The sequence below is a fragment of the Solea solea genome, chromosome 12, assembly GCF_958295425.1.
Source record: "Solea solea chromosome 12, fSolSol10.1, whole genome shotgun sequence".
NCBI lineage: Eukaryota > Metazoa > Chordata > Actinopteri > Pleuronectiformes > Soleidae > Solea > Solea solea.
The window spans coordinates 15093527-15121387 of record NC_081145.1 but is presented as its reverse complement, the minus strand read 5'-3'; the positions used below and the strand labels follow the sequence as shown (position 1 = coordinate 15121387).

The 27861-nt window shown below is 42.3% G+C and overlaps 1 protein-coding gene across 2 annotated transcripts; it reads right to left on the bottom strand.

Annotated features, from left to right (window-relative positions):
- On the bottom strand, positions 1 to 27527 carry fbln1 (fibulin 1). Of its 2 annotated transcripts, XM_058645525.1 has the most exons (17): positions 27260 to 27527; positions 23232 to 23340; positions 21225 to 21354; positions 19696 to 19855; positions 19160 to 19222; positions 18983 to 19069; positions 18743 to 18880; positions 18145 to 18282; positions 17896 to 18039; positions 17664 to 17789; positions 17000 to 17125; positions 15618 to 15737; positions 15303 to 15434; positions 15093 to 15216; positions 10036 to 10181; positions 8896 to 9036; positions 1 to 588 (listed from the first exon to the last, which is right to left on the bottom strand). In XM_058645525.1, the coding sequence occupies exons 1-17, from the start codon at positions 27312 to 27314 to the stop codon at positions 449 to 451; spliced, it is 2079 nt and encodes a 692-aa protein (XP_058501508.1). In that variant the 5' UTR covers positions 27315 to 27527; the 3' UTR covers positions 1 to 448. The 2 variants fall into 2 exon arrangements, with proteins under 2 accessions (XP_058501508.1, XP_058501509.1); XM_058645526.1 differs by lacking the exons at positions 1 to 588; positions 8896 to 9036; positions 10036 to 10181 and adding an exon at positions 11573 to 14310.
- Positions 27528 to 27861: the final 334 nt, after the last annotated feature.

Below are 27861 nucleotides of genomic sequence, written 5' to 3'. Positions count from 1 at the left end.
TTCTGTAAATAAAATAGGTTTATTCCATTAAAAATACCTCATCCAATGCATATAGAGTAAGAAAGGAGACGTGTTACATAAAAAAAGGCTTATACTGTAATGTCATGAAAGGAATATTGTTGAACTTCAATATTGTGGCCTCTCAAAATGCACGCACTTTCAATTTAAAACACTTCTGATTATCGTATTTCTTACGACGTAAAAACATTGAGTTTCTCCATATTTAGCTCCATTTTGCCAGTACATACACTTCAGGCTGAGCTTGTCATTAAAACAAAAAAAAGTGGTGCAGCTAGAAGCCGTTCGTCTCTGAAAATGTCAAATATAATCCAACGTAACATTAAAACCTCAACACTGATCTGTGTATTGATTTAAAAAAAACAAAAACGTTTTTACAGTGTTGACAATGGATGTCTTAATACTTGTGGTGGGATCTGGCAGCCACCGCTCAGAACCAGAACTCAGCGACAAAGACGTAGACATTGATGATGTTCTGGCTGGAGTCGCCCTGGTTTGTCAGGTTTTGCATAGAGAGCTTGAGTACTGTTGTCAGCGGACCAATCAGAGGCTTCACCTGGCGAACGACACCTGGAAGAGACAAGAAAGAACACCAGGATTAACAAAACAGCAAAGAAACTGCAGTATCATTGACTATATAGTATGTATAATTATTAGTATATAATATAGTATTCTAATGTCATGACAATGTTCCGGTCATTATGCATTTGGTTTATATCCATATTGCAGTATAAGCTAAAGATTTGCACTCAAACAGTATTAAATCTAACAAACAAGACAGGGCTTGTTCATTTTGACTTGACTCTTTGAATGTCTTGATATCTGTAGTGCTAGGTTCATCCAAAACATTTTCTTCTCACTTTACCCTCGTGGTATCAAGTCATGGAGATAGTTTTGGTTTTATGTGCTGAGGTTTTGACTTAGAAATTTAGCTTCAACCCCAAAACAATTGAGGCCAGTGGAATTTTGTTTGTGGTGCTCGGCACACTGAAAAATTACATTTGTCGTTCAGCATATGACGCAAAGTATCTATTCAAAAGTAATGTGGTTTATCGCAGGCTGTCTAAACCAGTCTTCTTCTTCTGTCGTCTTTTTCACGTTTGACAGTTCTGTCAAATTTGTGCAAAGTTCACTTTTATTCAGTACAGCTGTCTTTCTTCAGGACAAAACAGCACCAGTGAATACTAATGCAACCGAGAACACAACACAATTCCCCGTGGGCTTTGAGGAAAAGGATCCCCGGGTGAATCATGGTATCAGCTGATTTTAAGGCCTACATTTGGTAAAGTAAAAGCGTGACCCTGCTGAACAAAGGTCAAACAAATGTCAGGAGTGGATTGTCCTTTCCAGTGTGAATTCAGTTTGTCCTACCCCACCGTCCACCCTCTCTGTGGACAAAAGACACCATCTATCGACGCAAAATAAACGGGAAATTAAAAACACTTGAAACATAGCATTACTGAAGGCCCAAGGAATCCACTGGGAGCTCCTTTTAAGCGAACATGCGATTACAGGGGGGAAATGCCAGTGTTTATACAGGCTGTCAGCAGGCCTTTTCTCTGCAGAGGGCTGGTGACATTTCAGCTCTGGCCTGTTTGAACAGACATCACCAGATGCAGCCATGCAGCACAATCACCGCAATGTCCTCCTATAAAATCTTCCCCCATCCTCTTTGGCTGAACCCCTCTTGTGTTTCACTTACTCATTTCTGAGTCAGTAAAGCCCTAATGTTTGTTGCAGTGACTCAAGTTAATTTGACATATCAACATGTGTCACTGCCTCATCAGTCTGAATAATGAGGCTCCTCGCTGTGATACTTGTGATAAAATAATACAACCCATTTGGTCATTGTTAACCACAGGGAAAATAATGATCCATTAACCATCATCCACCACATCCATTGTATGGGACACTGGCATTGTACAATGGCAGACTACCCCTCCCACTCATTCTGCTCCTTCTCTTCTTCCCATTTCTTCACTTCCTGAGGGGGGCCTGGTGTTTGTGGCACCATCACTATGGCCCACAAGGGTAAATGAGTCCCATGTGTTTGATGGAGCGAAGCAGTCACAGTCACGCGATACAGCCACGGAGGCATTCCTCCAGGAATCCATCTTTAAGTCTGGGAGGGGCAAGCTATAGGAGCTTGAAATGCTGTCTCCCTCACTATGTCACTTTCCATTGCTCTCCCGTTCTTCTCCGAGTCAAATCTGTGGGCACACATCAGATTCCAGAAGATTCTGCCGATAAGCACTTGGAGGAGTATGGAATGGGTCCCACTTCTACCAGAGTTGCCCCCTTGTTGTGATGTTTTGGGACTCAGTTGCATAGTGACACTCGATGGAAGAGAGTGGGACTGAGATTTTATTGTTTCCAAGCCAGCCCCATCAGAAAGCACTAACCTCTGCTTAAACCTAACAATAGCCACAAGATTAAGTAAATAACTGACATGGAAAATAAAAAAAAAAGAGTGGATTTTGTGCAATACGCACTCAAATTAAGTTCAGGGGGTTTGTGATTTGTGTGTATACTCAAGTCAAATAAAATCAGTTCAAAAGCTTCTGTGCTGGGCAGAATGAAGATGAGTAAGATATCATTATGACGACCGCAAATACAGATGGATTTTCATCCACATTAAGATCTCTAACAAAAATGCAGCATACAGCAGTAGTGTACTAAACCTAAGGAGGACTAAGCATTTTATAATCAAGATCAACTGAGGGAATGTTTTCCATTTCACGACCGCATCACATAAATAAATAGCGAAAAATACGGCTACCCATTGCATCGAAACTGAAAATATATTAAGGACATATAAATATTACAATATGTGGAATGTGTCTGAGGCTAGTTAGTGTTTTGTAAATTTGTCTGTGGTCTAATTAGCACATGTGGAGGGCATGGATGTGTTCTTACTAATAGGATTTCTGATGTAATATCCAAGAGCTGAATCAATAACAAATCAATAAACTTCCTATATAAGCTCACAGACCTGGAACAATAAAAAAAATTAAAAAACGAGTAAAGAACGAGTTTTCCTCACCTTCCTCTTTTAAAAATCAGCCCATAAAATGTATCACGGTATCGGAAATGATTTGTGGCTTTTGTTTTACGCAACTTCTAAGCTTTGTTTTACTTACCTTTCTTTGCACAGTCTTGAGGGCAAAAAGGAGTAATTATGTTATTACAATGTGGGCTTGTGCGCCCATGCAGCTTGATACTAAAGTCAGTATACGTGACCTCTTGGAGGCCCCCGATGAAATCCTGACATGATGACTCTGTGTTTCCGTTAGCTCTCCATCAAAAGCACAGTGGCATCCTCAATAAGCGGGAAGCATCAACTAACAGCTGGGCCTCAACATGCTCACAGTGAACCTGAGGTGAAACCACAACCGCACATACTCATCTTTAACATTTCATCTGGCCTGTAAGGCAAAAAGCCAACAGCCACATAACAGGTTGACTTGTATTGGTTACCATACCACCTGAGATTCAAATAAATAAACACACACCCCTACAGCTGGCAATTCGCCCTATGACTGAGTTGCAAGGTCATGTCATCTGAGGCCTGTGGTACCCGAGCAGGGGTTGTAGTGTTCTAAAGGTTTGTGGTGTCTCTTTCCATCTCACTGAGGTATCTGCCGCAGGGTGCAAAGGTGAGCCCACTGGCTTAAACAGCCACCATTAAACAAGCAGCTGTACAATCTGTCCTTTATCCAAGACATTTTCCTTTACCATAAAGTAGCCCCTTTAGTAGACTATAGCCATAAATAAAAGCACACTAGTGGCAGAGACACTGCCACAAAACAAAGTCAAGCAAATGCCAAGAGGCATTTGTCATCATTCATGGCCATGAGGGCTGCAATATTGAAGGGTTACATGTAAACAGTACAATTTCTGGGTTTTCTGGTTTCTACAACTCAGCGAGGAAGTGTATGACAAAATCCAAAATGAACGGGTTTAACACCAGAGACAAATGAAAAGTATGCATTGGCCACACCACAGTATTGTATAATGACATGCTGGTTGTGGCGCTATGCATGCTCACTGCAGGGAAACCACTGGAGAGCATCCAGGTGGTGTACAAAGCTCCAGCATGCCAAGAGTGTACTAGAGGGCATTCGACATCATCATTATGACTCGAAATGTGATGTGTTTTCTATCTGACCAGGATCACTGATGTACAGCTGAGAACTAAAGTCATTCACATAAACAGGGTTCTTTTTTACCTGCTTTTACCTGTTTGTTTTTTTTGTTTGTTTTTTTAATAAATAAAAATTAAACACTGCAAGAAATGCCAAACAATGGATAAATTGCTTCTGTTTGCTACCCAGCTGTAGTAAGAGTGCACAGGTCCCTCAAGAAAGAACCAATCTTGTGTTTATGTCCAGGCCATTAGCCAGTGGTACACGGATGGCCAGTCAGGTCAGGTTGTGCAAACACACAACTGACCACTCCAAAGAGGGGCTGGATCCATGTGCTACCATGCTCTGAAAGGCCAGCCGGTGTGGCTTGATTTTTCAAGGTCAATTAACAGTGAGTCATAGTGAGAGATCTCTCAAATGGCTCATGGGTCATTGTTGGAAAGTGACACTCACTGGGTACTGACATCATCATTGAAAAGTAGCCGTAAGGAATAGGTTGGTTCTTTTCTTGGACTTTCTGTTTTAGCCGTTGTGGGCCAAAGCAGCTGAGATGACATAACATGTACCATTATCTTTACCACAACCTTTGCACTATATTACAAGTGACATTTCAAAGCAAAGAACCAGAACTGAGGAGCAGAAAATAGACTTGTCACTGTCGACTGAATGGGAAGGACATCAGATGAAAACCTGCTTTAATTGCATTTTAAATTACAGTTTTATGTCATATTCTCCAAATGGCAGCATCTTGATAAACATTTAAGCACTTTTTTTTAATTGGTTTTGACGCATCACTTGAGCATGGAAACAGCATTACTTTTTGGAACTAAGTATTGTGTAGTATAATGCAGCACAGTGTGACAGCTCACCAGATAAGGGGAGATGAGTGCATGTGATAAATTACGAGGACAGTTTTATGACAAGTCATTTTATGTGTACACACCAGTGTCTCTTTTACTCTGTACGGAGTACACTGCAGCAGCAGCAGCATCATCCTCATGTGCGATGGTGGAGGACAACGTTGGGTGTTTGACTGTGGTGTTGTTGGGTGGGGAAGATCCTGTTTTGATTAACTGTAGTAATCTTTAGTGGGACAGACACGGATTACTTGTGGGCTTGGTGCTCTCTGGTGCGCCTGCTGCTGTCGTGTTATGATTCACACAAACGACAGCCACTCAAACTTGAAGAGCTGGTCGTCTGCTTATCTCCACGGCTGTCCCCGTCTCCTCACCAGCATGGCCACAAGCCAGAGCCACAAACTCTGTCGGCTCTGAAGCAGTCATGTCTCACACAGTAGGCTTAAATTCCACCAGCCACTGTGGACGGCTCCACTGACGACCATGACTACCTGCATAGAGACAAACTGTTTACTTCTTCCTCTATTCATTTCGCTGGCTGTCTCACTGGCTGCCGGCCCCATGTCAATTTCAGCACATGAGATATTTATTCTCAGCATAGGATATTAAACGCCAAGGTGTATTTCCACCTGCATTCAAAAATGAATGGAATTCAGCTGTATAATGTGTGCCATCTGTTGCTGTTATTCCATCCTTTCACACAACAAACTGGACGACTGTTTTATTCCAAAGCTGGCTACTTACTGTATTGTACAGTCCATCTACAGTATACACCTTAATGCCCATGAATTAATGGCAGCCAACACTCTCACTTCACACATCAGGAAAAAGAAATGAGAAATGTCGCCTGAGGGCCATTCTGTGTGAGATGTCCGCATGTTCGCCCCATGTGTGCGGGGGGGTTTTCTCCTGTTCTCTACCGCAGTCCAAAAACATTCAGAGGTTACTGGACGCTCTAAATTGACTATAGATGTGAATGCGAGTTGAAGACAGATCGGACGAGCTTAGATGAATCATGAATTCTGCTCAGGTCACCAGCAGAATCAACCATCAAACTAACCAGGTTGTTGGTGGTTGTGCAAATAGTTGGGGGAAACAATCCCTCTCAAGCAAAATATATAAAATGAGTTCTTTCTTTTGGTCTTTTGACCACACATTTAGGATGGTACATTTGCAGCATGAAGCAGCAGGTGAGAAATCTGCAGAAATTACAGTAGGGTATGTGATTTGATCACGTCGACTTAGATCACAATTTTGCAGGAAATCACCCAGTCTCAACCCATGCTACCAGCAGAAGCACCAAATTCTACCAAGCACACTTACTACCAAAATCCGTTCAAACAATTTGTCATTGGTCAAAAATGGATGACAGTTCAGAGGATGGGAATTGCTTCCCTTCATTTTCTGAGTCACAAATGTTACAACTACGTACATCACTTTAGTGGCTCTGCTGTGTTTCTACATACCTGAGGGGATTTTATATGGTTTGCCACTGAGCTACTGTGGTCGTCATGGGGATTTGTTTTTCTGTTTGATTGTTTTTGGACTATTTTTTCCAAGTGTTGGTGGTCTGTTGTGTTTGCACAGATGCATAGGGCTGTCAGGGTTGTCATCCAGATGTGACAGTGCTCAGAAAGCCATGATGGATGACCAGGAAGTAGGAAAGAGTGGTGCGGCTTTTATTCGGTCTGTGTCTGTGCACTTGTCTATGCATCCAAGTGGTTTTTAAAATAGTGAGCAAGTGAGCTGAACGGAAAAGAGCAACAGCCAATCAAACCTTACAAGAATCACTTTTTCAAGTTTCGGGATTCTGAGGATTCCTAACTGCCTCTTTCGTCCCTTTCAAAAACACAGCGAGTAGCCAAAAACAATGGCCAAAGTAAGTTTGAGTTCACACGCTTGTTCATTAGTGGAGCCTCAATGTCTGCTACTCTTCACATCCCACCAAGCTGTAATACCACTGTTGGAGACACTGGAGATACTGGAAACTAAGCTTCCTTAAGTGACACGTCAGCAAGCCTCATACAATGGTTACGCAACAGCAGCATCTGTGGGCCAAAGCACCAGCAGCACAACCCACGAAATAAAACCAAGAGGACCTTCATAGCACGATGGACGCCACACTTCACAGCGAACAGTCAGTGACCAATGGCTCCAGTGCAGAGCGCCACAGTTTGGATATGTGATGGGCAACTGGTGCTAACATGCAAGAGCTGCATCCAATAAGCATCCAATGGGTTTGGGAGAGAAGTGGCTCCTCACAAACAGGCCTTTCATGTGGTCGTCTCTTTAAGTGCTCTAATGCTAGGCGAGACACTGAGGCCTAGCGTGGGGAAATGGAACAATACATTTAACCACATGAAGCAAAGCACCCAGGATTACTTCTGCACATAGTTCTCTCTCTCTCTCTCTCCCTCTCTCCCTCTCTCTCTCCTCTTTCATTGAATCAGTGTCTTATTTTGTCTTTCTTTTGCTGCATTCTCTCCCCCTTCCTTGCACACACATACTTTGCCCGGTGAATGAGCGCTGCTATAAACAGGGAATTTCTCTTAAATCCTTCTTACACACACACACAAAGATAGACACACACACACAGCAGACTTTATACTTATTATAAAATAAGGTTTATCACTCAAAATTACACTATTGCACATTCCAACAAAAACATACCATTATAAGTCTGCACGGTATAATTATAACTGCTCTCCCAGGGAATTATGTGAATTTTTGCTGGTAATAAACATTCTTCTCCCGTGTCTTTATGTGAATTTGATAAACACATCTTTTCGGGGGCACAAATGTATGAGAGGCGAGTACAGACTGCACAACCCATGCAGTCTGAACCAGCGACAGTCACACCTTCCTCCCCCTTCTCTGTCTTCCAGTCTCTAAAGACAGATCTACATACTGACAGGTCATCCCTCCATCTATCAGCAAGAAGGGGAGGACACTGTCCACGCAATGCCACCAGGCCTGCATGTACGCACACAACCAAAACAAAATCACCTAGACAAGCCTCAGGCTCACAACATTCCCTCATTCTCCCTGGGCCAAGGGAGAATGTCTGGGTCACCACCAGACTAAAGGATGGGAATGGCTTCCACCCAAACATGTGTTGTTGTTACACACCACTGGCGATGATATCTGCAGCTCTGACTTGAACAAGTTCAGGGCTCGTCTCGTCTCGTACGCCGGCGGTCAACGAACAGGTAGTTACGAAGAACTGCTTGTCAACTGCAATCCCTCATGCATGCGTGCATGTAAATACACACGTATGGATTCATACACTTGATTTCTGTACATCCAGACCGCCATAACTCATTGTGGAAAGTAATGATCTGCTTGGAATAGGCATAGTGGATAAGTGAATTAAATGGTACTTTGTTTGACCACAGGACTGTGAAAACCTGTGCCAAATATTTGGTGAGACAGAAACAAGCCTTCGTCTGTCTCAAAGAGCCACTCTGAGGACAACTCTCCGAAGACACAGACACCAAGAGCCCCCATAAAGATGATGACAGCTACATGATGCCACCACACTGTCGAAGACCAGAATGGGCTGTGTCAGATCTACTTATGTCAGGAGGTCCAGGCATTCTTTATGGAAGTTTTTTGTGCTTTTTGTCCCTTCTCAGTGTGCACATATGAGTTTGATTTGTGAAAAAAAAAAACATAAGTATATTTCAAAATGAGAAATGAGGTCAGAAAAACCACCAACTTTGTCAAAAAGAAATGCAATTTCCAGTCACTGGCTGTCGGGTGGTACAGGGTGGAAGTTAAAGCTTCTATGGTCAAATTGTACTTTGCACTACGTTGGTTCATTCTGACTTGACAGAGCACAGGTTAAAAACAATATAAATATATTGTCCACTTACCCATATAATATCCATTCTCTATCCGCTTGATGACGTCAAAGGCATTGTGTGCGTTGCCTTCCAGGATGTTAAACTTGACATCGTAATTGCCTAAGTGATAGGGTCCATAAGCTGGCACGGTGGTTTTCAGGAAAACAATCTCTGTTGGAAGATAACAATTAGACACAAAGAGCCTTTGGAGCCTAAAGCCTTATAATCACACTGGAATTGTGTCGTCAAACCTGTGCCAATCCTTGTTTTAATTACTGGGTAAAAGACAATAAAATGAGAGCTGAAAATGTCTGTGTTTATTGTACACTGAGAGGGTCACAGGAAGGTTGAGGGGTTGTTCAGCTGAAGGCCCTCATGTCCTTTACACCCAACCTGGAACTTATGCGAAATGACAAGATCTTAACTCCCTATGACACTGAGCATGAGTGTGTCAGAAACATGCGCGGTGTGCCAGCCAATACTTGTCAGCTGTCACTGTCTGCGAGTGATTATTGTGGTAACTCCTACAGTATCCGATCAGCGTGGCACTTCTCTGTCTCTGGTGTGGGCCAGCCAAGCACAGGCTGCATGGAGAACATCACTGAATAGCTCATTTGGGGGACAGAAGGATTATGGAAATATGGATGGAAATTGATTTGATAGGAGCTTAGAGATTAAACAAGATACACAGTAAAACTGTGGGTTATCGTGCAAATGAGTTGCCTCCAAAAAATAATAATTAAGTAATAAAGACTGACACATGGGCTTTTGTGGGTTACAGAGCACATATTGATACAGTTTAAATGTGTTGTGAGTTTTGCCAAATAGTTAGTTGAGAGGACCGGTGCCTTTCTCATACCTGGAAATATAGTTTACAGGTTTTTCCTTGATATAAGGAATGGAGGGATGGTGGAAACAACCTGGACTGACCTGTGAAACTGTGAAATCCCATGTTTAGTAATGAGCTTCAGAGGAGATGGTTGGTGTGTTATGATCCCTTGGAGCATGTCCGGGTTAAATGTTTAACCCGGGTTCCAGTCTTCAAGCTCCCCAACTACTCTACAAATAGTGGTGTCAATATTCTCTCATATTGTTTTAGTTTTTAAAAAAATAAAATAAATGAGTATTATTCCCATAATGTGTTGTGTAACATTTAACATGTATACCTACCTTCTGGCTTTGTGAACTCTCTGTAGGTGGGCAGTGAGATGAAGGTGTGGGACACTGAGTGTTTGGGGTCCAGAACGCAAGCAATGTCACTGGGCTGACAGGACTTTATACAGCGAACAGTGTCAGTGCGTTGAAGCCTCGCCGCACTGAAGTAGAGAACAGATATACACATCCAGAACAGAAAGACAACACAAGTACACACATGGCCTCTGACCTAAAGGTAATGTATAAATAAAGACTTCAGAGTTGAGTCTAGTTTGGTTTCTAAAGCTCCCAATAACAGGGCATCCATTGGAGCAGCCCACGGCGTAATCAAGAACTAAGTGGGACAACTCCAGAAGCCACAACACAAACAATATGTGAACAAGACAGAAAGGATACTGGATATGGTGGTCAACATCAAAAACAATCATAGTGTATGTGATTTGCAAGAAAAATAATCCAACAAATACTGGCCATAACTCATGCCAAAGCCAAACTTCGTAACTTGTGGATACTCAAGCTGCCATTGATGCTTTTCTGATGCACTACTTCAAGCTGTGTGGGAATGAATTACTGCCCTCACAAAGAATGATCCACAACCTGCTCAGGAAAAATATTTGGATTTGCTGAGCATCCCCGGGCTTCACATCAGATAATCTCTTGAGCAGGATTTATGGGGCAAGGGAGTGTTCTAAAAGACTCCTAAATTGTGGGCAACATGACTAGACAACTCCCCAGCCTCTCCCAGGGCCAGCTCTTATCCTATTATTTAGGGCTTTGTTTATTTCACTGACTAATCAGTGACAGGTTGGAGGGAATAAAGGGCCTCTGCTGGCTCCTAAAGCTAACGCCACCTGAAGTATCACTATTCACTACCTGTCTGCTACATAAGACTTTAAGAGAGGTTTGTAATGCATTAACAAGCGCATAAATCAAGAGTTTGTCTTTGGAATTATAAGAAAATTAGGCTAGCGAGGAGACTTTTGAAACAAAAAAAAAAAAGCCCTGACTTTGACATTTAAGATGTTAAATCCAAGCTTAAAACAGCCAGGTTGCCATGTATAGGTCTAGTTAATGTGCACGGCAGCCATGTAGCCACATTGTGAGTCATGGGCCGTGGATCTCTGGCACTCCTCTGGGGACCTATAGGATGTAGCTCAAAGACGAGGCCCGGCTTGGGTTGCAGGGCTTCTTTCATGAAGACCGAGAAGAGAAGCCCCTGACAAAAAGTCAAGCCACCACTGGGTAGGGGCTTGTAATTAGCAATTAGCGGGTGGGTCCAAGTTTTGCTTTAGTGCAGGCCAAACCCACAAAATGTTCTCCTAGTTTATAATACCGCGGCCTGAGCTGCAGAAAGACCGAGCAGGACTCTGGAGGATGAGGTGAAAGCTCTGTTGAGGAAGAGAGTAAATTTACAAGAAGATAATGACCCAGAGTGAACTGCCCCCCCCCCCCCCCCACCATTACACACAGATGGGCACTTCAAAGTAGAAAGCAGCAGCAAGTGGAGCTAATCAAAGCCCCATGTGTACTAACACATTCATATATCTATTAAAAAAAAAAAAGCCTTCATGTTTATTTGTGCATGTATGTACTTGTGCATGCAAACAAGCGCGTGTGTGTGTTTGTGTGTGTGTGCGGGAGCGCACGTGCCCACACGCACATGCATGTCTTCTTCATCTCCCCATGCCTCACGTGGCCCAGTCTAGGAGAAAAACCCCAATACTTTTAGACCAGAAAGAAAAACAGACTTTCTGGATGAAAGTCCTCTGGTCAAGCGTAGGGCCTTTTATTTTTTTTGGTAATTATTATTTATAGTCAGCACATTGATAACGCCCCAACAAAAACACTGCAGGGCATCATTCATTTTGCGCGCGGTGATGTTGCTGAACCACAAATTGTTCAGACCACGGCCAGAGCCCAGAGCCCCATAACTCAATGTCAAAGGGGAGGAAAAACCTCCTGCGCGCCACTATGTTCTTATTTTAAGGATATCCCCACTAGAGACCAAGTGCATCCTTACTGGCCTGACAGCTCAGGACAGGAGGAACCTAGGACATCTGAATTTACAGTTATTATAAGCCGCAGCCCTCAGGCAGCAGCCTCGCAGCATGTCAAACTATTTATACTCTCTCCTGATGGCGCGCGTTTCCCACTCCTCTGCCACTGCATCCCATCGTGTGTCACTTACTCAGCCTTCATTTGGATTATCTGTCTGCACTGGGGTTTTCGCCCACAGCATACAGTGGAAATCTGTGTGTTCTACATTAGCCCCAAAATGTAACAAGAGCAACAGAGATGTACATAAGATATCTGACAAAGAAAGATGTATTTGCGGTGCAAGGTAACTGACATTTGGAAAGTGGCATTGTTGCCTTAATAGGGCCAATCTGCCTTTTGACTGGAAATTGGATGTGTGGAATTACTGTATGGACTTGTTAAATAGTTATTACTTGAGGTGCATGCACATATAATACATACGGAGTTTGACTTATTGATGGAAAAGCTTGGATAGCCTCTATTTAAAGATAAATACTGATACAGGAGTGTTTCTTTGGGAACCTAACAGAAGAAAGGAACACAGATTTTTTTGTCACCTGTTGACAGGCCTTTTTGCAATCAGACTAAAGAATGAACCTTTCACTTTAAATACATGTAATACTAGACATCCACATGCCTCATTGGCTTTCCTCTTTACTGACACTGTTGGAATAATATGAAACTATGTGAGGAAGTAACTCCATCACTGCTGTGGCCTCACATTCCAGCTGATTTCGTTCGCTGCATTTTGATTAAAGCCCACAATGTATGACTATCAAGAAGTGGATTTGAGTTGAACATGTGTTATTTCAATTTCAATTTTAATAGAAAACTGTTCATCCAACACATAAACCATAAAATACTGCGTCAACGTCATATTCTGTCATGCAACCCTCATCAAATTTCACTTAGTTGTATGCAGACTTGGGTCGTTACCATTTTGAAAGTTACCCTGACCTAGAACGCCACCTAGCGGATATGACGATGCCTTACCCTCAAAGAATATACATTCAGTTTGGGCTTCATTCACTTAAGTCTAGTGTTCAATCTTAAATTCTGTAAAATAGTACAGTGCTAAAGAACGGTGTTCCTTTGTGATTTTCTGTGTTCATATTTTCATTATTTCTGGCCTTTAAATCCAGGCTGGATGATTGATCAGATCATTGTTTACATGTAGTTAGAAAAAAAGAAACAATGCCAAGCCATAAAATAGTCCTACAAACAAACAAATAATTAAACATTTATAAAACTGAGAGGCAACGTGTTAATAAGAGAGCCTTAGAAGTGCTGGTAGGATGGATTTTGTTAACTTGGGACAGAGCCATACAAGCTGTTTGTAGTCTTCACACTAGCCAGCTGTTAGCTTCACATACAAACCGGACATGCAGCGCTCAGTTATAAAATCAAACGTATAAATGTTGGATAATTGTATACATTTAAAATGTGACAAAAGAATGCACAGGGGTCGGCACATGACAGGAACGACGACAGGGTTCTGACTGCTGTAGTCATCACAGATTACACTTGATCTACGCGTATTTACAAACCTTTTTAAGGTAAGACTTAAATAGCAGGAATCCATGAATGAGAGTTGGTTACAGAGGCTAATTACTGATCACTGAATGAAAACCCAAATGTTTAGCTAACACTGTATATTTCTATGCAGCATGTCCTGCGATCACTTGCGCTACGTATATGTTACGATACAGTCTAGACCGCATCACTATGCTTTGCCACTAATGTACCGTATGTTCATGACTCATGCAATTTGTCTTGAGGATGAATGTGTTTTCTCCCGAGACATTTCATCTCAAAATGACACATCATTTTCCAAGTGTAGCAACTGGTGCAACGCTACATAAAAGCTGTGTCTATTCGAGAAGGGGATTGTAAACTACTCTGGGCTCCTCCTGGGTAACAAACACCAGCACTTTAGCCAGGTATGTACTGGTTGTGCCATAGCGGTGAAGCCTTAGCTCCAGAGACAGATCAAAGTCCTGTGGCTTGTAGAGGAGCTTTGCCACAGACATTACGCCGCCAGTGGGCATCTGCTCCGTCTTGAAGAAACCGTCGTCGTTGCCAGCAGTGATAGCGATCTGGATGTCATCACCAGGCACGGTGTGGGAGGGGCCCATGCGGAAGATGTTGGTGAAGACGGGAATGTTGGTGGGGAAGGTGAGGTAGTAGTAGGTTATTCTCAGGGGCATGGCCAGGCACTCGACAGACTCATTGCAAAGCAAGCGTTCACATCGACTGCAAAAGAAAAATTGAGGGGTGGGGGAGGCAGATCAGGACAAGACAGAACAACACAGGCACAGAGAGAAAGAGACAGAGAGACCGAGTGTAAGTTTAATTTGCCGTGCATGGCATGCAGTGGAGGGAACATCAGTCGCAGCAGCCTAGTGCTAAACAGGCCAGTCGTGGTGCCTTTCCGTGGGATCATGCAATAATTTGTGTCACTGGTGTCTCCAATCAAAAGGTGAATCTGTGCCAACTCTGAGGCTAACAAATATTCAAATGCATCATTCTAAAAAAACAGAACATGCTACAGCCAATACTTTTCTGGGGTGGACTAGACATGCAGAGCCTTATCCACAAATATGGATAAAGGTTGGTCTTTAAAGCCTGATATTATTCATTTATTGTACCTACACTCAGACCTACTACACTGATGGCCATTTAGACTTTGGCTGTGAGGAGCACATACTTTTCTCTGAGGGTTCATGAATGTGAGGTCTGCTGTTGACGTTTACATTATTATTATTTCCTGCCTATTATTACTTAATTCCCAGTAAAGACGTTGAGTATTATGTCCTACATTTTAATGTATTCTTTACTTTTTATGGGTTTTAGGGCACATAAACTACCATTTTTAGGGCAATATTATTTATGTCCTGCAAATTAAATGTCCGTTGGTAGCTGTTTTTTGTGCTGTGTATTGTTCAGAAAGTGTTGCAGCACTTTTCTCCAAAAAACAAGTGACCTGTGGGGGGGAAAATAAGGTATATTTGATTGGATTTCAACCAGCGACTCACGTTTCTCCAACGCGTCTGTAGTTGTTCGGACACTCAAAGGACAGGCATCGGAATCCTCCTTGTATGTTAAAACAGCTCTCGTTCTCCGAGCATGTGTGTGTTCCCGTCACGCACTCATCAATATCTGAAAGGAAAAAAGAAGAAACACAAAATCTGTATTTGAATTGTTCAAGTTAAGTTTAAGAGTAGAACCATTAGAAGACAACTTACCCTGGCAAGTGCGCCCGTTGGTTGCTAAGGTATAGCCAACAATAGGACAAGAACAGTGGAAGCTCCCAGGTGTGTTGTGACAGCGATAGGAGCAAATATGACCTCCAGTGGGCAGGGCGCACTCGTCTATGTCTACAAAGGTCACGCGAAAGGTCAATGGGCAATATGACCTATAATAAGCTACAGTACATATTACATTCCATGTGGTCACAGTGTACATATACACACACAGTAGAAGCTGGGTCAAAACTTGATCAGCCGGAAATGTAAGGATATCATTTATCTACCAGTGTCTGTGAAAACGGCTCAGTTTACCTTCACAAGTTATGCCGTCGATGTCGCTGAGCTGGTATCCACGGCGACAGTAACACTGGTAGGAGCCGTACACGTTGGCACACTCTTGACTGCATGGGTTAGTCTCACATTCGTTCAGATCTAGGGAGAGAAGAGTGTCACAGAACATGAAGACACTCCCCCGCCCATATTAATGAAAACATGTACAGTTGTAGATGTGTAAGCATGTGATGGTCTTTAACTGAAGGGATGATGATGATGATGATGATGATAATAATAATAAGGTTAACAAACCAATGGTAACAAATGTGTTACTATTGGTGCCATTAGAGAAACTCTGGTGACATCTGGTCATGCCCCGCCTTGCCTCCTCCTTCGTCTCCTCCCTTCTCTCCTGCTTTCACCTCCAGCATGCAATCAGTGCACCTGCAGCGGGAGCACACCTGCTCCCAATTCACTCATCAACTCAGCCTACATATCTCCTGGTCCTGCAGTCACTCATTGCCACGTCGTAACAGATGACTCAGTGGTAACGCCGCGGCTTTCCTGAAAAACCTTGTTTACTTAGGGCTTGCTCTCTGCTTGTTGTTTTGGCCTTTTTTGCTAATTCCTCCTGTGCTCTCCTGTGCGGTGTGCTCTCTCCCATGTGCATGTTGCTTTCTGACTCTGATCCTCACTGCTGTTTGGAGCAGATTGTCACTTCCACTCTTATAAAATCTTGAATAAATGGATATAATCTTCTGGTTTGATGCCTGAGGACAAACCCCAAGTGAGAATATAATGAATAGCCACCAGGAGGCGACTCCACTGGTTGTCCACTGGACTCTAATTCTTACTTAAGTCATTTAACATGTCCTTGATAACTTGAAGGTATCAATTGCTAGTTTCAGGTCCTCTTCAATAAACATGATGTAAATGTTGGTCTTATTGAGAGGTAAATACAAGATACAGCAGGACACATAGGAGTGGACACCAGAGTGATTGACTGTGAAAGCTGGCTATCAGATGGCAGCGCTGTACCATTATGGCAGACTCCTGATATAAACTAAAAGAATCATCTACTCAACATCATGCAGTAGATGAAGGTGATTATAATTTACCTTTTTCTCCCAAAACCAGAGACTAGAATTATAGTATAATTATTATACCACCATGTGTGATCTATATTTCTATATGGGCTACACCACCTTTATTTGCTGCAACTGATATACACTGTGTCCATTAACACATCTAAATTAGCTGTATTTCTGAAGTAAAACCTTGTTGATACAGCAGAAAGATGTGCCCAAAACAAAAGTAAAAAGCATTTGTTTTGTTATGTATTGATATGCAAGTACACATACTGTATAGTATATGCATATTATGTAAACATCTGCAGTCATCCTAATTTGGTTATGACTTACCATCACAATTCCTGCCATCACTGGCAAGCTTGAACCCTATCGTGCAGCTGCACTTGTAGGATCCAGGAGTGTTCTCACACTTATGAGCACACAAGCGACCGGGGTAGTGTCGGCATTCATTACTATCTGAAACGCAGAGTGAAAAACATGCCACACGGGCTTATGATTAAATAATCCGTTCACAAAACAGACATTTTTAGAAGAAGAGCACAGCATGAGGATGTCAATATAGCATCGCTGTAGGCCACAGTGAACCTCTGCATAATACCTTTTCCTGTAGTTGAGCCAAAGAGGAGCAAAAACCTTAAAATAATGAGCAATTTACTTTGTCGGATGACACATACCAAACTTAGGAAGCTTTTTGACATTGTATTTGGTGTTCTAGTCAATATTTTATTGAACACACCTTCAGCAACTGCTGCCCTAACCCTAACCCAGCACCACATGGGAGTTTCCAACAACACAACCTGTTTTACCATTACATGAAATGGGGCACATACAACATTGCCCCATTTGACCTGCATACTTTGAAACACCTCTAGTAAACAATTTCTGAAATAATTGTTCACGACTGATCCTGTCAAAGGTCTTGAATGCATCAATAACACACATGAACACAGTAGAATTGTGTCTACCATATAGAGCAGAGCTACTAGCTTCTTACCTTCACAAGTCCGGCTGATGCTGTTGAACATGTAGCCGGTCTGACACTCGCAGCGGTAGGTGCCGACCAGGTTGATACATCCATGACCTGCACAAACCTGCTCAGTGCTCTTACACTCATCAATATCTGTGGACAGGAATGCACAGTAAGCAACAGAGGAGACAGTGGTATGCTCCTCGGGTGGGTCATCATGATGCTCTGTACCCAGGAAAGGCAAGTGGTGCGCCCGTACCAACACAGCGTGTGCCCTCCTCGTTCAGGTGGTATCCTCGACCACAGTTGACGGAGTTCCTCTGACAGGTGAAGGAGCCCTCCGTGTTGATACAGATTTGCCCTCTGTGGCATGGGCCGGTGTGGCTCACACATTCATTGATGTCTGAAAACAGAAACGTGGATGAATATTGTTTAATTTTGAAAAGAGAATTTTCTATTCCATTATGATTTACTAAATTTCAAATCTAACCAAATTGCAGAGTTTTACCAATGCAGTTGCCCAGGGCGTCCTGGATGTAACCCGTCCCACACTTGACCGTGGTAACACAACGGAATGAGCCCTGGGTGTTCTGGCACTCAAACTTTGGGCCACAGTTATGGATACCAGTCTCACACTCGTCAATATCTAGATGAAGATATCACAGCAGTCAGGCCATTGAGGTGTGAACAACCTGCCAACACAGCTCAATACAGATCTTTATCAGTGTCATAGTGTCTCTCCAAAACATTGTTGTGATATTATTCATATTCATGCTGCTACTTCTGGACTTCACCACCTAGGCCCACATATATCTTGGTTTGCTGGCCTTAAGGAGACAGTTTTATAGGTATACTTTTATTTACATGGCCATACTGTGCAAACTTCCTTCATAAACAAAAAAAAAACTCTGATAAGTTTTCCTCCCTAGAAGAAGTCAACCCTTTGATGCAAAGGTCAGCAGTGTTATTGAAGCATGCAGATGCTCTTCCTGAATGATTTATGCTCTCTAATGCTAAATCACTACCTGTTCGCCCTTTTTGATCTCAAGGGACTTCTCTGTTTAATACTATTTAAATATGTTGAAAGGTAAATAAATTCAACAAACCCTTGCAGTTGTTGCTGTCAGTGAGCTCATAGCCAGTCCCACAGCTGACCTCTCTCTGGCAACGAAACGAGCCCTCTGTGTTGATGCAGCGCTCTCCTGCGCGACAGTTGCTTGATCCCAACAGACATTCGTTGATATCTGACAAAAAAAAGGAGAGGAGATATAATGATACTGATATTGATCTTGACATTCACATATTAATCTTGAAAGAGGATGATGGGGGGGGGGTGGAAGTCTAACCGTCACAACTCTTTCCATCTGGTTTGAGTTTGTAGCCTTTCAAACAGGCACAGGTGTCATTGCCAACGCATAAATGAGCACATTTGCCTGGAGGAGCAACACAAACAAGCAAATAATTGATTACTGCATTTATATCGGTTACAGTAAAAGCTTATTAGTTGGATTATTATACTTTACCTTTGCACTGGTCAGTTAACACTGAATTATCTCCCTTGTCATTGGTTGTAGTCTTGTTCTGAACTGTGTGAGAGAAAATTGAACCACACTCATATGCACACATATAAACATCTTGAGTATTAAAATGCAAATGTATTTAAAAAAAATAAAGTGTTGTGTTGACAATAATGACAGTTTTCAAAATCAAAATTGTACCTTCTTTTTTTTACCTTTTTGAAATTAATTTCTTACGATGATTATTATTGTTTATGACAAGACTCTTATTTACAAATTGGATCACCACCACAATTCCACCCTAAAATGACAAATGAGTTTGGAAACAGGTCCTGTTCTCTCCAATGAAAGCTAAAGGTAATGATCGTTTACATCCACCAGGGGGAAGCAACGACTTTAGTTTGACAGCACCAACACTGATCTGTTTTCTCAACCTCATTTCTTTCCATTGTTTTTTGGAGAAATTGGAGCAGGTTTTCTCTGACAGTATTTTGTTTTTCCAACACAGCAGATGAGAAAAAAAATGTTTGCTTTTCACCCACATTGAGCTTGTGCTGTGGGTGCTGTCTGGTTATCTTGGACTCCATCTACACAGCAGGCCCGGGAAACTAAGCCGCACTGGTAGCCCACAGCGACGGTGTGATCACAAGGTAGGCCTCGCTCCTGGATCGCCTTCCCCAGGAGACAACAGTCACAACACATCTGCAGAAAAACGACATCCGACATCATGGAAGCATACGTCAGCACAGAGGAGAAAACAAACACGTGGTTCCAAAACTGGTAGGATGCTGTAGGCAGACATTTGGACTGACAGATGAGGATGAGGTGATACAGACAGACAGACAGACATACACTCAAGCTCTCTGTTAACCACATGGACATAACAAAGAAGATGAAGTGACAAGACACAGCAACTGACAGGCTTCAGACAGATGGACAAATGGTCAAGAACGACAGTGAGTTAGTAGCAACCGAACAGTAATGAGATGCTCATCATCCCCTGTGGCTGTAGCACGCTCAGTCAATCATTACAGCAGCTCAGTGCCTTGACTTGACTGAAACTTTTGCTTTATTCACCTTCTCTGGGCATTTTAATAGGCCACCAGCTACATTTTACAGATCAAGTGAAGACAAGCCACTGACAATTATCTTGTCCTGTCAAGAAAATGCACCAACTTGCATCCTCTCCCTTCCACATTTTGTCAAGCGCCTATCTTCGAGACGTGTCGATGTGCGATGTGTTGTGAAAATAAAAGGAGCACAAAAGTTTTACTGAGAGGGAATAAAAGGGCAAAAATAGGACTTGGTTGAGCCTGAGGAGGATTTGAGACTCAAAACGTATGATGTGTCTGACAGAAAAATACCCTGCGTGACAGAGGAGATGACGGTGCTCACGGCAATGTTACACACTTATATCGAACACATGCACCAACACTTGAGTGTGGCGGTTGCTGGTCTTTGAAACAGGGGAAGCTCAATTCAGGCCCAGTTATTTATACATAAATTCTGCAAACGAACAACTAGAACGCAATAATTGTGTACAGCTGAATATATGAGTATATGTTCAAACAAAAATGGGCTACATCACCGAGCAAATAACACACAACGACCAGCTATTTGTCTACAGACTTCCCTCACAAAATCCACAACAGCACTGAGGCAGGAAAGGCTCTGCTGTCATCTAAGTGTCTGCAACGCTGTCAATCACAAGAACTGGTTCCGCCTTTCAGACAGTTCCTCCAATCATCATGCAGAAGCCCAGCGTCCATGCCCGCCCACTGCTCCATTGACTCTAAAGTGAAGCTGAGCTTCCGTGGAAGTGACATTTTGGCCCCCTTTGTCCAATCACCGTTGGGCTCACCACAGTGAAAAAAACCTACTCTGTGTCGTCCGATAGAGAACAGTTGAAGCTGAGCCTCAAATGCTTTTACATAAAAATCACGAAAGACAATCTGTCATCCGTGATAAACCGCTCATTCTGAACGAACTAGCGACACGTTCTAATCGCGTGCTAAGTACTGAAATGTAAATACAACACAGAACACAGAACAACAACTAGTGAACTACAGACCTTTGTAGTCTTGATCTCGCAGGTGTTGGCGAACAAAGAATCACAGGCTCCTTGACCTTTGGCCAAGTTGATGCCAGTGGTGCACATGTTATCCTCCAGCACTGTCACGCAGCACTGCTCCTGCACTACCCTGTCAGCAAGGAGAAGAAAACAAACACAAGACACAGGAGGACGATTAGTATGTGGAAGTAACCAAAATGCAGCGATACAATTGTGGCAATGGAATGAATGAGGATTTGATGAAAACAGCCCCTTATTTTCTTCCTTTAATAAAAAACAAAACTGCATTTATCATTTCAGGAGAGTGGCCACAAGGGAGCGCGTAACGAAATGGAGGAAATAAAAATGCTGATTAATCAGTACAAGAAGAATGAAAATCAGCATAAAGATTGGACAATTGATGGATTGTCAATTCATTAGATAAACTTAACTTGACATTTTCTTTGAAACTCTTTTGTAATTTTGAATATTTACAACCCTGTAGCATTTTTTTATCACTTAGTGTCATAGTTGTTAGTTAGTTTTTTAAGACACATGTCTTTACATCACCTTGATATTTATTATAACTTGAGATTTTACAACTTTAAAACCGTAAGTTCCTCCCATCTCGAAGTGAAATACAACTCGGAGTGCAGACCATTAAAATCAGCATGAGGTGAACTTGCTGGGGGATCTCGAAACATGTCACAGTAACAGCCTCTGCATGGATGTTTATTTTGCTGACATCACTGTCATGTAAACTAGATTGTGCAAAGCTTCACGAGGCCTTCGTTCTGTTGTTTCAGACCTGAGTGAGATCAACACTTTCCTTCCAAGGTTAACATGTGTCCTCCGCTGTGTCTCTCCATTTGAAGACATTGCTCCCTCATAATAATAATAATACCACTAAACCAAATCACTCCCTAAACACAACCCTGCTGTGTCATGTGAGAATGAAGAAATAAGTGATAACATGTTACAGATGGGACATTAAAACATTTCTATTAGCAAGAAGTGAGTGGAAAAAAGAAGAGATCAAATATTATATGTAATATACTGTATTTCTAAAGCAATCAGTGAAACACTGCCATATCCAGAAGAGACACAGCCCTCTACATTAAAGGAGTATTGTCAAAATAGATTATCGGTATTGAGATGACATCATTTGCTATCTGTCATCAGTTAAGAGTGTTTTTTTATTGTCTCTGTCTTACTGCAGTTTTACAAGACAGTAAGGATAAGATGTCCCCACTCCCAAATCTCCCCTCTTATTTCCCAAAAACCTCTTTATCAATCTCTTTCCACATAAACCGCTGTGGATCTCAATTTCACATCAATGCGCACACCTCCTCCACAGGACCTTTTAAGGGCACAGTCATACTTTGTGTTTTTCTTTTCTCTTCTCTCTCTTTTCTTACGTTTTTGTTTTTTTTCCCCCCCCTTTGGTGTCTGAAGTAGTCATTCAGATTTCCTGTTATTGCATTTCTTCATCCTCCCTCCATGTTGCGTTTCACCTCTGAGGTATTTCCTGGGTTTTGAAACAACCCCTCCACTGACCCGCCGCTTTCCACCCCCCCCTCCATTACACCCTGCTCCCCCACAAACCTCTGCTCCCCTCACACTATAATTTAGACAAATTTGGGATCAGTGTGGGTGGCTCTGGTAAATGTGTTTGCCATCAGTGTTCATGGTGGCAGATCTCTCTGAACCTGTGGCAGCGCAACATCTAATGTTACTGGCAGACCTGTTATTATGCCATCACTATTAGTGTTTGCCGCTCTCGCGTGAAGTGAATAATGTGCCTGGAGATTCATGAGCGTCAGGTAAAACAATCTCACATTAAGAGCCAGACATTTCCCCCTCCATACAATCTAAATACCACAGGAGCCCCTGTGATACTGACAGGAAATGTAATAAAGGGATGCAGCAGTTAATGAGGTTCAGGCAGGTTTTGATTACAGCCCTCAGCTTTATAACGTGTGGATGTGTGATCGCGAGTAGCAAAAGTAGCACAAAGCACCTGCTTACCTGCATGTGGTTGACTCAGAGATAAGAGGGAGGGATGCGCAGTCTTCGTTGTCAAAGCCTCGCTTCTGTCCATCCTTGCAACAGTCCTCTATGGAGATCTGCTCTGTTCCTACACACAACAGAAGCAACGCAGAGTTCAGGTTCTTCACTGCACATGGGTTTGCTAAAAATCGGTACATTTGTGCACAATCTCATTCACTGCCAGGAGATTTTTATATCTCAGATTGTCTCATTTGCCACAATGAGTGGTCGCCCATTGCATATTGATTGCTGGGCACAGATTACAGACACTTAACACAACTGCGCGCACACACAAGGTGATGCATACTAGATTTGAGACCGATACCGATATCGCAAACTTCCGATGCCGATATTAGTCCGATACAATCATTTTAGACCATTTATGAATGATGTAGCTGTTATTAACACATTCGTGCACCTTCATTTCAAAGGCATAATTATCCAACTGTGTAACAAATATTGGTCTCCCAAAAATTACTCTACGCAAAGGTGTTTTACTGATATTTATTTACATTTTTACAGTCTGTGCATGGTGAAGCATGTGACATATAGGATTTTTTTTTAGATGGAGCTTACATTTTTTTTCCGTCTGAAATCCTATCCAGTGATCATTGCCTTACGTGTCAGTTCTTTAAGTTGTACATTTTATTTTTCGGGCAAATCTGCGGGTTCTTCCCACAATCCAAAGACGTGCATATCGGTGTTTGTTAGTGGTTGCTTTTCTAGGATAGAGTCTAAGGATAAATGTTGGATGGATGGATGGATGGATGGATTTGATTCTGGCAAAGATTAAACATGCTCTTTAAACTCGAACTTTCTTTGTACAAAATCAAAAATGTGTTTGGCAATTTAAAATGTTAAAAGCCACTTTTTTGCCAATGACAATGAATAATGGACGTGTTGTTGCAGACACGAGAAAGTATTTTTGGGTTTGTTTTATTTACTGGAGCAAAACCAACTCTGCGGTGATCGTGTTGTTTATTCGTGTGCATTAGGGAGCATGGAATTCTTTGACTCTGTAAACAATCAGCCGACGCAATCAAATCAAATACATTTATTTGACTGTGGTTTTTGTGATGTGCCAAACATGAAATAGCTTTGGCAGATCAGACGCCTGGACTAGTTTTTGCCTTTGGCTCAATCCGGGACTGGTGCGCCAAATGGTTATTAACAATTATTCCCAGTCAGGGGGGAAAAAAAGAGAAAACAAACTCACCGTGAAATAAATTCTGTTCATCCACCGTAATAGAATATGAAATGTAGCTGGTTGGTGACGTAATGTTTTGAATTATTAGGAACAGAGGTTGTGAAATGCACTGAACAAATCCATCTGTTTGAGACGCAACTTCTGCCGTGACATGTCTGGCATGACTAAGCAACTTCACAAACTTGGTTAGAAAAGTTAGGGAGGACAAGTGTCTGGAATAGCTGATTTCTCTCAAAGGGACCAGAGGAATTTTATTACAAGCATTAAATCAAAACTGAGGCACAAGTAGGAACAGTAACGCAGATAAACTCTCTAGAAAGTCTCTATAAAGGCAGTCGTGAATACAGTATGATCAAAATAGAAAAAATAGACAAATATTGAGAAACACTAAGTGTCACTACTACACAAAGGATGATGAACCTGGCAGAATGGAGAGAATATGGACCAAGGATTTATTACTAGGCAGCCACATTAGCTGACTCACTACCGACTACTGGAAGTCTGGCACATCCCAGAATCTCCGGGGCCAATAAACCTCGTAGCAGCTGGATGAAATGAGATGGCATTTGAAATGCTTTTCACATGGGCCTACCAAGTAGGTTCTCACTGATACTCTGATGTCTCTGTCTGGGAGAGATCAAGACCTCTATTCTCAACATGACTCTGTGATGATCCATTAAGACTATAATAATAAAAAACAATGCTTTGTTTTCAGAAGCTGATTATTTAATATTTAACTCACACTCCTCCTCCATTTAAAGGTGTTAATGACCAACTTTTGATTAGTAATTCCCCACACTCTACATATAATGGGGAAGCTGTGTGTGTGTGTGTGTGTGTGTTCTTTCAGATTACCAGCACTTGGCTTTCTCTTGCCAAAACAGCCAATTTGTATTGAAACTGGAAAGCCTTCCAAGGAGCAACTTTCCAAATTCTACAAAATAACTCATTCCCATATCTTTCTAGGTCGAGGCACGGTAAGAACAGTTTAACTGACGTACAGGGTTTGTCACATGATGACTACAGTACTGTAGAAATGTGCTCTGGACATTTCTCCACACAAGGTCTCCGCTGATAACAAACTCTGACCCACTAAACATCACATAGTCATTCCAACGCCACCACTGTCTGCTGCTTTGCAAACCCAAATTCGAAATCCAGAAGTGCCTCAGAATTTTGTGGTGTTCTTTTTATCAAAGGAAGAAGGAAAACCCAGACGCAGCCACCCTTTAGTCTAGATGCAGTTTTTGCCACAGCGCTGGGTCTCTGCTGATTCCCGTCTTGGATGGCAGTGCTGGTTGTGAGGGCCACTCTGCCTCGTCAGAGCTGTGCATGGCAGACGCCTCATGTAAACAAGGTTTAATGAGCCCCTGGTGGAGCTCCACAGCAGAAGGGAGCATTGGCTGCACTTTGGAGTTTTCCCATTCAGTTTAAATGATATAAACAGCTGTGTTTTACTATCTATCTATCTATCTATCTAGCTTGAACATCAAAATACAAGTTTCATATTCCTTCCTTCTTGTTGCTTGACAGCTGACTCAATTTTACCTCAAGGTGACCTGTGAAGCAACACCCCCCTACATGGAAGGCAGCTTAGGAAAAGTGGCCCTGCTGACTGTGAACATTGCCCCATGTGTGACTGGGGGTGGGGGGGCGGACCATTTTGGTGTTTGGATGTGCTTCATCCAACGCTTTAGTGACCCTGCTGTGGCACTTGCGTATAAATCATTCCCGTCTGCCTCGACCACCGTGTCCTGGTGAGAAGACCGGTCGTTCTGATAGAGCATCACATTACCAAGGTACTTGGCCTTTGGCCTGCAGAGCAGGAAGTACAGAACCCAGGACGGTGGGAACGCTTTACAACTGATGTGTGAAGCTGTGTTTTAACACTACATTGTGTCACTGTGTAAGGCAAATTTAATCTAGGCTATCACATAATTCAAATTCAGTCCCGATTTCTTGTCATTTTGCTATGCACACAACAGTAGTGCAGACAGGAGACAGATTTTTCTTTATATATATACTTTATTAATCCCCTAGGGGTAATTCTCATCTACTAGGAACCTTCCTAGAAGTAGCAGTGGCAGTGCCCGGGGAGCAATACCCCAGCCTTTTGACCTGGTGGGGACTCGAACTGGCAACCCTTGGCCATGGGGCTTCCTTAATAGATAAATATTACGACACAAAACACTAACAACGTAGAAACACACATCCCTTGTAATAACAACACAGATATTCACATGTGTATAAAGTGGCAGTTGCATGTTGAAAGTGCAAAGTGTGTGTGTACAAAATCCTATTTTGTATTTAAATACAAGTGCAAACAGAAAAAAAAAAAAACAGATTCAACCTTGGTTACAACAATTTCTGATTTGTTTCTTCACATGATAAACACATTACTGGCCTGTCGCTGACTACTGTGTCAGTTGTGTGAGTTGTTGAGGTAAAAACAACGGAAACAGACACTGAGTTCGAAATTATGGGAAAGTTCAGTCCAGACCTGCAACACTTTGAAGCAGCCAGCTTTCAAGTGTGCTCTCATCACATGTCCCAACTAGTCCTGTGCCAACTTCATCACCTCCCTCTGACTCACTCTTTGTCTGATATCACTTTGATACTTACTGTGTTTGAAAAAAAACAAAAAAAACAACAAAAAAAACAACTTAAGACCAATTCATGTGGTAAAAATGAATGCATGGCCATATTATGAGCACCACGTGACTGTGTTTATCGACTCGGCCAAACACTAATTAAAAGTGATCACGTAGTAGTTACAGTGTCTTTCAGAAAGGTAACTTACCTTGGCCAAGGAGAAGTCCGAACATAGAGCAGAGCAGCACAACGCGCGGATCCATTGAAAGAAGAGAGGGATTCAAACCAAAAGTAATGCTGATTTAAAGTGCGCCTCCAAAAGCTCTCAGCCTCCCGATCCTGCTGCTTTGTTTTCCCTGCAGGTTGTGTGTATGGTTAGCTGTGATACCTTGAGGGAGGAAAAAAAAACCTCAGGCACAGAGAGAGTGGACGTGATAGAGTTGGTGAGTCGCGTTTGCAGCGTGACTGGAGGAACGAGCGTCTAATTATGGCACGCTAAAGTAAAGGGGGCGGGGCTGCAGGCACCACAGACGCCGACTTTTATTTCTAATCAATCCAGGAATATTTTCCTTTTCCTGGAGCAACTCCAGAACAATTCACTCTGATCGCATTTATAGGATAAAACTATTTAAAAAATAAATAAATAAAATGTTTATACATGCATTATATGCAGGTTAGTTACACTGTAATAATTCACTATAATCTCACAAAAAAAGATAAAGATATTGATATGATTGATAGTTATTGGAAAGTACTAAACCTGAGGGAGCAAGTGTCTTCAGGCTACTGTGCTGCAAAGTATGCATGTGC

Excerpts from the sequence above, each read along its gene's own strand:
- fbln1 (XM_058645525.1), bottom strand. The coding sequence starts at position 27,314 with ATGGATCCGCGCGTTGTGCTGCTCTGCTCTATGTTCGGACTTCTCCTT. Across the intron at positions 19,070-19,159 it reads GTTAACTGACCAGTGCAAAG|GCAAATGTGCTCATTTATGC; the intron begins GTAAAGTATAAT and ends TTGCTCCTCCAG. Across the intron at positions 589-8,895 it reads AGAGAATGGATATTATATGG|GTGTCGTTCGCCAGGTGAAG; the intron begins GTAAGTGGACAA and ends TGTCTCTTCCAG.